Here is a 13,171-nt window from a genome sequence, read left to right as displayed (position 1 = left end):
ATGCAAAGATGTTTACTTTTCCTGTCAGACAACAGTCCGAAACTGTATATTGCCTGTAAACTCAAGACGTTACCTGATGATATTTACCACTGACCAGAGTAGTGTGTGCACTGACTGTCCAGTGCTTAACATAGACTGTCGGTAGTCTACTTGGACAAAGGTTCGATTCGCCCCATGAGTGCAACTTGAGAAGCCAATTCTGTACGTAATCTGCTGTGTAATATTTCTGTTAAATACATTTTGTAAAATATACGGAAAATCCTACTGACTCTAGCATAAAGGTTTATTTATTGATACAAACCACCCTTTTCACCATATAGTATAGAACCGATTCTCATATACTTTAAGATAGATACATGAATCTTTTGATCACTTCTGCTTAGTTATACGTTGTGGTTGGTTTGACCATCGACTGTGAACAGCTTGTGCACCAACTGAATGATAATATATAACTGTATAAAGGGACCACGACTGTTCCATCCTTCATGTATCTGCATCTTATTACCATTCTACTCAAGCTGACCATAGAGTAGCGAATGTGCACCAACTGTCAAATGCATTAACAAAGGTTCTCGAAGTTGACCTATAGACAATTTCTACCCCAGCTGATCACACAACATGGACAGTGCACCGACTGTTTAGCGACCTTCTGGAGACGTATGGGTCGTTGGTTCGAGTCCGTCTCGGGGAATGGACAGTCTTGATTGAGGACCCTGCTGACATGGAAATTGTAAGGCGCTGTGAGGGGAAGTACCCCAAGAGAAGGCTCTACCCGATACACTCTCTGTATTGTGAACACAGCGGCTTCAAGAAAGGTCTGGCACATTTGTAAGTGGATATACCCAGTATTCTGTTCCATGAACCTATTGTAGTAATCACGACGTCTCTGATGAATCAAATATGTCTTTTGTCATTGTCGATGCACATCAGACATAACATAAATAGTCTATTCAATACAACTAAGAAACTACAAAGAAAGACTACCGGGTGTCAGTGTTCAAACTGGTATATTAAGACACATATACATTTTGCCAAATCTGTCAAATATTTTGTTTATCAGGTTGACAATAATTAAACGTTGCTTTAAGAGTGAGTGAATGTGGTTTTACGCCGCTTTTAGCAACATTCCAGCAATATCACGGCGGGGGACACCAGAAATGGGCTTCACACAATGTACCCATGTCGGGAATCGAACCCGGGCCATCGGCGTGACGAGCGAACGCTTTAACCACTAGGCTAGCCAACCGCCTCTTGCTTTAAGAACGTTCAGTTCATATTTTTTATATAATAGGATTGTCATTTTGGTTCTTTTTTATGTTTAAAGGCAGGGTAAAGAATGGTACAATTTCCGACGTCCTGTCAATCCACGACTAATGCGGGTCAATTCAGCTCAGCATTATCTGCCAATTCAAAACGAGGTTGGTGATGATCTTGTGATCCTCCTTCAACAGGAAACCGCCAAGCCGGAGGAAATGTTGGATTTGTTGTACAGATACGCGTGTGAAAGTAAGGCAATGCTGACGTATCCTTTCCTCCTACAAAATATATAAACGTATCATTCCCGCCAACGCGAACTAACCCAGCTTCGGAAATACTTGCTATTACACAACTTCCAAGACTCAGGCCCCTTTAATCAAGATGACGACGTCTACTTATGCTTCCTGCGCTACTAGTGTAACAGATATGCGAATTACGATAAGTAGGAAAAGTGTGTACAATTTACACTATACATAGCTACTTTTATGTATCACAGATCTTAAAGTCCGAGACCTTTTCTTGTTCGTGTCTGCACGAGTATCCATGTACTTGGTGTACGACCGTAACTGATACTGAAAACATTTCGAGAAATCTTTTGGGGTTTCGGGTTAGATTGTTAACTGATCTGAACCACCTCAAGTAAATGTGAAACTCCCAGGGAGGGTTTTCATACTACCATTAATTGGAAAATAACTATTTAAACCTCATGCAACACGTTCAATTCGAAATTCGATCAAGCATCGTTAAATCTGCAGGTAGCCAAGCTCCACATTATAAATACAGTATGTTAAGCCCCCAATTGCAACAATCAAATAACACTAAGGCTTGGATTTGCATTCATCAAATGTATATAAAAGGTCAACGCCAGAGAATAACCAGTCTCGATTATCTGCCGAAACAGATTCCATTGGGTTTAAACGGCCAAATAGCGGTGAAAATTATTTGAATGGATAAGTGAAAATCATTGATGACAAGTGTTCGCGAAAAGGGTGGGGTTTCTTAATGGTAAAACCACCCTCCTGGGAAAACATATGTAAAGCCCATGATGTTGTCTCAAGTCGTGAGATGACTCAAGGTTGTCACAAAAAGGCGCAATTATAAGTTAACATACTTTGTGTTTCTAACGTGATACAGTATAATGTTTCTGTTGATTATAGCATCAGCATATGTATCTGTCTAGGCATCGGCGTTGTGACCTACGACCGACGACTGGGTTACCTCAGCCCCAACATTGATGACTACCCAGACAAGCTGCAGGTCCTCGCTGACATCAAGGCAGTCCTGGAACTCGTCAGTGACAACCAACACGTGCCCGAGTTTATCACAAGATATTTGCCACTGAAGGAGAAACGAGTGTATAAAACAGTCGCAGATCGCCTTGTCAGGTATGGGAGCAAAGAATTCCTTTGTAATTGTGTTAATTTCCCTGATTCAAATACTCAACAGAGCGTCTATCAATTATTATCAAATATCAAATATTGATTTGCTAGTGAATATTGAATTTGGGACCGCTATATATTATCAACTGATTCAATTACTATAATTATTAAACCAATTTGATGTACAGAAAAAAGAATCCGTTAACAATTGTCTACCTCAAGAGTGACCGCTTTGAACAGCATATCAGTTACATGACAGCGTTCCAGTTTGGTGTGGGCTTAGGTGTTTACCACTTTGGTGAAACCAACGTACACGTATGGTGCCTACAAACCTGGAATCATACGATTAATCAGGACGAACCGGATTTGAACCCATGATCATAGGTTGTGGCACGCCCAAGGGACGCAAATCTTCACAGCAGTGCCTTAGACAAAAGATCTACTAAAGTGAGCATATTTGTAAAGTAACGCTTTCTTACTAATTGCAGTGAAATGTTATATCTGTTGTCAGCAATGCACGCGACTATTATGAAAAAGCAATGGAGGACATCAACAGCAGAGTCAAAGAAGGCACATCAAATCCAGAAGAAAACAACTTCATGCTGTCTCTGATTATGACGGACAAGATGTCAGTTGGGGACATGGTCGCTATATCTATGGATCTCTTCATTGCTGGAACAGATTCGGTCAGTAATTTTTATCCCTGGAAGCAATAAGATGCATTATTTCACTGTTACAACTGATCATTAACATCTCTTCCAATAGCCTTACTGAATTCGTGCTGTGTAGCCATGAGTGGGGAGATACCGGGTGCCAGGTTGTTTAGTAATCCCACCCCCTCCCCGGAGAAGCTGTACCCACTATTGTTTGCCCCTTTATTGTGTCGAGGAAGTTAACAGGTAAAAGAAAGAAGGCATTCTTATTTGTTGATTCAAACTGGAATGTATGGAGAAAATAAAGGACATAGACAACATCATGGGTCTCTACTACAACAGAAGCAGTACTACAGTGGCACTACTTGAAGAAATGTTTCTATGTTTCAGAAAATAGGTAACCTCTAACCACGTGAATGTTCTGTATTCGACCTCAAAACGTACATCCTTTCTCCAACCTTATCTTGTACTTGTCCTCAGACCGCCCGCAATCTGCAGATGATGTTGTATAACATGGCCGTGAATCCAGACAAGCAGCAGAAACTGTATGAGCAGATCCTCAGTGTCCTAGGACCTTCGGGTCCTCTCACCGGAGACGCCCTCAGCAAGGTGCCCTACATGTCAGCGTGTCTCAAAGAGTCCTTTAGGTGAGGTAAGATTATTTGTGATATATATCATGTATGGCAAACTGGATATATCGTAAGGGGTTACATGTGTTCGACCTTTCAATCCTAAGAAAAGGAGCAAACTTTCTAGATAATGTGAACAGTACACGGGAGTATTTGTTTGATGTGTAACGCAACAGTCAGAAATATTCCAGTTATATGACGGCGGTTGTAAATAATCAAGTCTGTACTTGACAATCCAGTGCTTGACATCATGAGCATCGATCTACGCAACGGGGATACGATGAAATGCATCCACCAAATCAGCGAGCCTGATCACCCGATCTCGTTACCCGCCTCTTACGACAAGCATAGTCGCCTTTTAGGGCAAGCTTAGGTTGCTGAAGACCTATATTCTAACCCTGATCTTCAAGGGTCGAGTGTTCACAGGTTCTACAGTTATTTAAGGACTATAAATGCTCGTCTTCTGTTCCCACAGGGCATATATATCTTAAAATGTCCTGACTCAACAGAGCATAATTTCCTATCGCAATTATGATAGGCATGTCCATAAATATATAATAACTGATTTGTATGTGCCATATCCGTCTATCATGTCTGTATTGGTAAAATATGGTTCATATCCTTTCTTGACAGGCTGACATTCCCCATTGTATCAGGCACTCAGCGATACTTACCAGGAGACATAATCTTGCAGGGACACAGGATCCCTAAGGGGGTATGTGCACTGTTCATGTTTACACATGTCACACCTACGATCTGTAACCAAATATCATTAGCATATAGTTAAAATATTATGTGACGATTAATATCCAGATAGCTTTGTTAACTTTAACAAAATTTTCAAGGAATGAATGAAACAGCCGTTTCACATATGTATACTGAACAGCAAGTAAAAGACGCAAATCTGAAAACGTTTCAAGTTATGGAACAAAAGACAAATACAAAGGTGTCAAATCACATATTTATAGATAGAACTGTCTGTTAAAGAGCTGAAGGTGGTTGTTCACAGGGCTAACGGAGGTTTACAGTGGAACAGAACGTCAAAAAGACATGTACTTCGTTGTTAAAAAGTGACAGTCTCCTCAGTAGCTTGTATGGCCATCTTGGGCTAGCACACATGCTGTACAACGTCGCCTCATCCAGTTAAAAGAAATTCTAGAAGAACGTCCAAGGCAAGTGAGCAAGTTTATTTGGTTGTCTACCCGCTGCATTCCAATATTCAGTTTCGCCCTAGACATATTCCATGGAAGACATATCCAGGGAGAGAGATGGCCATGGAGGAATCAGAATCCTGACTCCATCAACATCCTTGGTGTTTGAGGACGTGCCTTGTCCTGTTGGTACTCAATTGAAGATGTGCTATGGAACAACGTGAGGACGAAGAACGTGGGGCCCATGGTTGTAGCTGAGAGCTCCCAAAACGTCGTGGAGACGTCGTCGAAACGTGTCTGATGATACTGGTCCCCTAGGCCGCTTTACTTCAGCATCTGTTCTTGTTGCTGTTTGAGTTCTAATCCTAAGATGATTCACTCCTGTAGAACGACCTAGTGCAGGTATAGTAACTCTAGGTCGACTAGAATGTAGTCAATCAGCAACGGATCATATTTGCTGCTGACGTTGTGCAGATCTTGTGATGGTGGTGAGATGACATCCTAACTGTTTGGTTACATCGCGGAGCTGCTGGCCTGCAACGTTCCAAGGAATTCAACTGTAGACCGTCAACTATGTATTTTGAACCTGTGTTTGACATACATCTTTATAAAGGATACCTAAGAGCGAAAATGCACCTGCTTTTATCCCAGATCATTACTGCACGTACAAATTCATGGTTTTACCCTTTTCGCAAGCACCTGGTGTCTGTTTCGTCAGATAATCGAGACTGCATATCCTCCGGTGTTTTATATTTGGTTAATATGGTTGTGTTTGTGTGCATGTGTGGAATTGACACCATATTGTCATCGGCTCAACTGTCATCATTTTAGTATTTTCCAATGAATTCAGACAAAAAATGGAATGGTTACACTTGTGCTTCTTTTGCTGTTCAGTATATTAGTTCATGTTTCCTCCTATCGCCTGGGTGACAAACTCAACGTTGTTTGGTAACAAGTTCAGTTCGCAGATACTGTCACATTTACACTTACAAGAGGTGAAATATATGTAGGACATAAACAAAACAAATGGGTCAGTTACATGTTAAAGTGCACGGGAACAGTGCTGAGTGCAGCCGATCAAGTGTTTAAACATATCTGGTACATGTAATTCGGTCAACAGTCTTGTTGAGAGATTAATTTTGTTACTGTGAATGACTATGCATATTTATAAATATGAAACAGATGAGGCGGTTTTACTGGTCTCTAGTTCAGGTGCGTAAATCGGTGTAAGGGAATTGGCTATTTGACGGTTATTGAACGATATCAGATTTAACTTCTTCGCCAAATTACCTTTGATTGATTTTGACAACCGGAGCTGATATTCCTATTTATATGCGTACGTAAAGAAACAGAGCAGCAAGAAGGGGAGCACAATTGGTGCCTATGAGGATGCCTACTTCTTTGCTAAATGTCTTATGTCCAAATTGCACATATATGTTATCAAAGAAGAAGTCGAGCAGTTCACATATTGTTTTCTCCATTAAGTTCAGATGGCATTTGCTTTCGGTTTTTGACAAATTGTCTTGTACCTCTGACGATAGAGATGTAACTATATCTATGGCCATGGTCACTATGAGTAGTAACAACTGCCTCGTGGATCAAGGAATGAAGTTTTTCCTTTAGTTTTTCCTGTGGGATAAATCATATTGTCTGTACATACACCAAGGAACCGGCCGCTTTCGTAATGATGTGAGGGTCAAGGAAGTCGTATAGGACGCCGTAATTCCATGTGCAGACTTGCGTCCCTTAGGCGCGCCAGAAAATCGTGGTTTGGAGTGAGGGTGATAGAGTTGGGTTTTAACGCCGCTTTCAACAATATTCCAGTTATATCACGGCTTGTAATGTGGGGGAAAGCCCGAAGTGATGCAGGTCTCAGACGTTTACCACGTAGGTGAAACCCAGGAGTACAGGTATCGTGCTGACAAACCTGAATTGTTATCTGGTAAAACTGGGATTCGAACTCACAATCAAAGGGGTCTGGTGTGTCCAAGGGACGCAACTCTGCACAGCGAATTGCGACGCCTTATTGTGGTTTGGGACGCAGTTCGCCCTGATTAAATTTCCCAGCACTGTTGCCGTGCCTGTGGTTTTCAAAGAAGTAGTGAGCGTCTGATACCTGCTTTACTTTTGGCTTGCCTTCCACATCAAGCTGACGCACCGTCATATAACTGTTCAAAGCAGCGTCAAACGCTCTAAAGGGGCGGTCGGGTAGCCTAGTGGTTAAAGCGTTCGCTCGTCACGCCGAAGACCCGGGTTCGAATCCCGACATGGGTACAATGTGTGAAGCTCATGTCTGGTGTCCCCCGCCGTGATATTGCTGGAATATTGCTAAAAGCGGCGTAAAACCAAATTCACTCACTCACTCACTCACTCAAACGCTCTCAACCACTCATCATACTGTCAAAAGAATTTGTACAAAAGTACATTTAACTTTAAATGCCCTTTATTAGACCCTGTATTGTGACTATGTACTGATTGGACTCGACACAAATCGACACATCGACTTGATATAGTATGATGCAAATATTTTAACTTTACAGACATCGCTGATAATGATGAACCAGGAAACTGCCAAAAATGAGAAATATTTCCCTGCCCCAGAGAGTTATCTCCCCGAACGATGGCTGAGGGACAGTGAAGGCAAACGAGCCACGCCAATACCGCCATCTGCCTTGCTTCCGTTCGGCTTTGGTCCAAGGCAATGTCTTGGGAAGAGATTTGCTGAGCAGGAAATATACTTGGCAGTAACAAAGGTTATTAAGTCATTGAATGTTCCGCAGCATGCATGTTTAGCTTACGGACGGAAAGTCAATTGAGCAGATGTCAAGGCGGCTTGTCGAATTGTACGCCTGTTTGACTGTCCATCCCAACTATGGTGTTTATTAAAGTTGCTCGCTGAATTCCAATCCGATCGTAAGCATGGCCGCCACAGCTGTCCCTTAGGAGAGCAACGATCCGATGAATGAACTTTACGTTCTAATCCCGGTATGCTTTCATCATCTTTCCAGGTAGCCTCTCATTTTACCCGTGACCGTGGGTTTCACTACAGTGACAAACTTCTGAAACCTGCATCACTTCGGGCTTTTCTCCCACATCAAGCTAACCTGCCGTGATCTAACTGAAATACTGTCCATCGCGTCTTTAAACATTCTTTTACTCTTTCTCTTCCCTTGTATATTATTCGTATGCATTATTGTGATCTTCAAAACCCCGTGACCTTGGTTAGACTGATTAGACTACATGTATGTAACAAAAATTAACTGTGTAATACTTTCAAATCCGAAAAAAATCGTGTTTCCTGGCGTTCAGCGCAGAAAAGAGTTCTTTTCCATCTAAAAAACCTACTTTCCGTAAATGTTTTTGTTTTTTCTACACGGTTTGGTCTAAATGCATTAGTTGGTTTTTTTATTCACACAACAAAATATTACTTTAATTTGGGAGTTGCATTCAAATCTCATAATTTTCACTATTTCTATTTTTAGATAATACAGAAGTTTGAAGTGTCGTTGGAGCCAGGACAAAATGAAATTGAGATACATTATCGGCCTTTCGTCGGGACCAAAGAACCAATCAAATTCAAGTTCAAGGAGAGGAAGTCGTAGACCAACATGGTTGGGATCCATCACGAATGTCCAGCTTGGATCAGTAGAGCTGAGTGACCGGCCTTTTAATATTCTGGGTTTTGCAGAACATATTTTCAGTTAGTGCTGCAAGACATACAGAGGGAAACAAACACATTTTTCCGACCCACAACCTATTTTACAGTGCATTCAGCATGTTGATTGCTTGATTGATTGATTGACTGGTTGGTTGGTTGGTTGAATAGCTGGTTGAATAGTTGGTTGGTTGGTTGGGTAGGTGGGTGGTTGGTTGGTTGAATAGTTGGTTGGTTGGTTGGGTAGGTGGGTGGGTGGTTGGTTGGTTGAATAGTTGGTTGACTGGTTAGTTGATAAAACCTGAGGATAAAGAATTTTTCAACCAGTTCCGGGAACAAATCATATGGTTGGCCTTGAACCGTATTAATGAACAAAGCACTATCAACCATTCTTCGAAATATAAGCTAAGATTACACCGTGTCAGACAAAACATCCCTCGTCATAGTGTTTTGTGACTGTGGCTATTATAAGTTCTTTCTGGAAATTGTTTGGCAGTTAAATGAAATAAAATGTCGTTTTCTGGTATGGCAAGGATTTTCTTTAGCGGCAGGCCCACGGCAGCTCGTAGATTAGAATGACATCCCTTAGAATTAGGATTCGGAACTTCTTCGCAGTCGTCGATACACGCGGACAGGTTACCTCATTCGAGAAGTTTCGTGCCGACGCCTTCTACGATCTGACTTGCGTCTTTACTGCTGGCCCAGTGCGGACGGGACATCTTCTGTAAACACGGAGTTTTCTGCCTGCTTCCAACGCTGTTTCCTTGAATCAAGAACGGAGCAAGTACCTCTGTCAAGACATTAGTGACACATGCTGGACATTCGTGAGTGCACTGGTGTTTCTCATCGGGCCTGATACTGGTTGCTGTTGCCATATGTTTGACCAATTGTATTGCCCTTTTAGATTGTCCACCGAATCCTATGTGTTTCAATATAATTTGTTAATTATCTATGAATTTTGTCAGGTTTTTTACTGATTCTCTAGGATTTCTGGGCAAGCCTTCGTTTTTCAATAACAATGGCATATATGGGTCCCTGATATAAGTATTCATTCACGAGGGATATGTGTGGGACAGACCACTGATGTACCAGATATTGATATGCATCAGTGAAATCAATAACATCAGTGAAATCCTATTGTGACCTGTTTCAAATCTGACAAGATCCACAAACCTGTGTGTACCTGCTTTTTCTATTCCAGACTTTTATGATACTATCCCACTGAGATACCATGCCGTAGTAACATGGTTACCCAACTCAGACACAGAATACTGTCTCCGGCGAGCCTACCAGTCCTTGTTTTATCCCCTTAATGCCGATCGCCAGGCAGGGTAACAACAAGTGCCATCTAGAGTCTTTTGGTATGACGCGGCAGGTGGGGATCGACAATCATATCCATGACAATGAAATGGACATAGTGATATTTGAACTCCTTTCGTGCGTTTGGGGGTTGGTAGAGCAGAACAAGCTTACCCTTTTAGCGAATGCATGGTGTCAAACTGATTTTCAGGGATCCATTCGTACAATTGTCACCGCTGTTTTCCTTGTACGCCCAATGGAATCTGTTCCGGTGGAGAGTCGAGACACGCTATTGTCTGGCGTTTACATTTTATATTTATATTGAAACACATCGAAACGAAGTCAACAGCCTTGCTGTGTGAACGTACGCGTATTTATCAGAATGGTCAAAGCATATACATGCTGGCTAATAAAATATGTGAGTAGACGCTGAATGTTAAATGAGTACGTGTACATATAGGGCCCATGCTTGCCATAAAGGGCTACTATGTTTGGCGGGTCAGGCTCGCCGACTTCGCTGATGCATGTCATCGTACCCCATTTGCGTAGATGCTCATGATGTCAATCACTGGATTGTCTGGTCCAGACTCGATTCCTAACAGACCGCCGTCATATAGCTGGAATATTGCTGAGTGCGGCGTTAAAAAACAATCAAACAAACAAAAAACATGTTTGGCCGCGAGAGTTAATTAATGTTCTTAAACTGGGTAAACATGTTTTGTTTTTTACTAATAAGCGACCCGTGAAGATTCCGGGGTAGAATAGGTCTTCAGCAACCCATACTTGCCGTAAAAGGCGACTATGCTTGTCGTAAAAGGCGAATAACGGGATCGGGTGGTCAGACTCGCTGGCTTGGTTGATGCATGTCATCGATCCCAATTCGATGCTCATGATGTCAATCGCTGGATTGTCTGGTCCAGAGTCGATTATTTTACAGATCGCCGTCATATAGCTGGAATATTGCTGAGTGCGGCGTTAAACAACAAACAGACAAACAAAACTAATTAGCATTTCGAGTGTGTATGTTTGCACGTTGGTACTTTTAACATGGACAATCTTTCCGAATCTCTCTTTATTGAAAACGATCACTTGAAAACTGAATGAGATAGTAATGAGTAGAAAATCATTATTTTGGGGAGACAATCAAAGCACGTTTCTTTATTTTTTTAATAGCATAATGCTTCTCTAGGAGAGTCTTGCTGGTTTCTCCATTGCTCGACGATATCCATAAATGCATGTTCCTTACTCTGCAATGACACACTGATGTATTTGTCACCTGATATGAGGTTAGGTGAAATGGGGTTTAACGTCGCGTTCAAGATCAGTGTTTTTAAATGGCGACGTGCATGTGTGTGTGTGTGTGTGTGTGTGTGTGTGTGTGTGTGTGTGTGTGTGTGTGTGTGTCTGTGTGTCTGTGTGTATGTCTGTGTCTGGGTGTCTGTCTGTTTGTACTACTCCGGACTAATACCGACTTTATAGTAGTGCTAGCACTCTGAGGTACCATGCCGCAGTTTAACATGAATACTCCACGCAGACACAATAGGACTCCGAGCCGACCACTATTTGTTTAAGGCCCTTGATGCCGAGCGCCAGGTATGGTAACAACAAGAACCATCTCTTAACGTCTTTTGGTATGACGCGGCCGGGGATCGAGCCCCCAACCTTCCCTCTCCGGGCAGAGCTCTGTCAGTAGACCACGGAGGCGGTCCTCACCCGATATGATGATCATGGCATATTTTTTCTTCAAGAGTTCATACTTTGTTTGGAAGGATTCGGTAATCTGAATGTGAGGAAACAGTCTAAAGTAAAACTGTTCATTTTGTGTCTGAATCGAGTGAATGAAGATAACTCTACACCGTGCCATAGCTTGACATGTCGGCCGGTGCAAGGCGGAAGCGTTTACCACGAGCAAGGGTATAATTTATTCATGTTTTCGATGTTACATTATTTACGCACTCTGTGGTAGAAACAAAAGCGACAATACCTTTTCCATAATCATAGAAATTTATAAACAGACCAGAGGGGGTCAGGGGTGTTTCCCACAAACAAGGGTGTGTTTTAATTATGGTGTATCCAAGTTAAAATTGTTAAGCATTGGTAATCGGAATAAAAGCAACAAAGCCCTTACCATGATGGAGAAATCACTGCTCAAGCAGAGAGGACCGTAGGCGTTTTCACGAGCAAGGGTGTACTTTAGTCAAGTTATCGATGTTAGATTATTAAGTATATGTGATAGAAGGAGTGGGAATTGTTATGTAGTGTGTGGATGGTAACAGATGGACATCCTCCCACTTATATAACAAAAATGTCCATAAACAATTACACGTTGTATAGAAGTCATGCATCCGTGTCCTGTATTGTTACCGGACGAACTGGATCAATTTCTCCACTATCAGTCTGTTATCTGCTCCAGCCGACGTGACGTACACTGTAGGCTTGTTTTGTATGACGCCGCAAATCCCTCTTCCCATTTACTGATTCACCATGATCACGATCCGTGAACTATGCGTGGGAGATCATGTCATTTGACTCCATACAAAAGGTGGACGTACATACCTCTCTGAATGTTTTGTTTGTCAAGCCTATTCCTATTATGTTTATAGATTGTGTTTATAAAGCTATCATTATACCCAAGGCTTCTTACTCGACAGACATAACTTAAACATATAGCCTATGCAAGTCGTGGGAGAACATCTAGGTCAGTGGGCCTAGCCAAAGTGGGTTTATGGTGAACTTTGGCAACGTTGTGACAACTGAGCCTGGTGCAGAATTCAACTTTTCCTGATATGTGTAATGATGGGATGGGATCTAAGGATGGACTGTTGAGTGGATGGATGCTTTAAGAGGAGTACACATTAACAGAAGCGCGCACTACAGAACAGTAAGTATTGATGTTTCACTGTCTTAAACTGAGCGAGTCAATTGTTTGATGGGCATAACTGAGAAGTTGACGGGTGACAAAAAAGACACATTTTATGGATAACAGGTTCTTTAATTACCGGAAAGGCGACGTTTCGGTTATAGATCCTTATATTGTTGTCAAGCAAGACTTAACGAAGAACATGATACAATGGTATAAGGATCTATACCGAAACGTCGCCTTTACAGTAATTAAAGAAATTGTTATCCATATTGTGTCTACTTTGAG

The 13,171-nt window shown here is 41.8% G+C and overlaps 1 protein-coding gene across 1 annotated transcript in view; it reads left to right on the top strand.

Annotated features, from left to right (window-relative positions):
- Positions 1-13,171, top strand: part of LOC124110350 — a 36,481-nt gene that overhangs the window by 6,824 nt on the left and 16,486 nt on the right. Inside the window, exons 4-11 of the mRNA XM_048383809.1 lie at positions 590-828; positions 1,325-1,506; positions 2,438-2,642; positions 3,148-3,322; positions 3,770-3,936; positions 4,552-4,633; positions 7,610-7,822; positions 8,552-8,667. Coding sequence (XP_048239766.1) covers positions 590-828; positions 1,325-1,506; positions 2,438-2,642; positions 3,148-3,322; positions 3,770-3,936; positions 4,552-4,633; positions 7,610-7,822; positions 8,552-8,667 — 1,379 coding nt within the window. The remainder of the gene's footprint in view (positions 1-589; positions 829-1,324; positions 1,507-2,437; positions 2,643-3,147; positions 3,323-3,769; positions 3,937-4,551; positions 4,634-7,609; positions 7,823-8,551; positions 8,668-13,171) is intronic.

The sequence above is a fragment of the Haliotis rufescens genome, unplaced genomic scaffold (genome assembly GCF_023055435.1).
Source record: "Haliotis rufescens isolate VD_foot unplaced genomic scaffold, xgHalRufe1.0.p SCAF_5, whole genome shotgun sequence".
NCBI lineage: Eukaryota > Metazoa > Mollusca > Gastropoda > Lepetellida > Haliotidae > Haliotis > Haliotis rufescens.
This window is presented reverse-complemented; position numbering and strand designations above follow the sequence as displayed.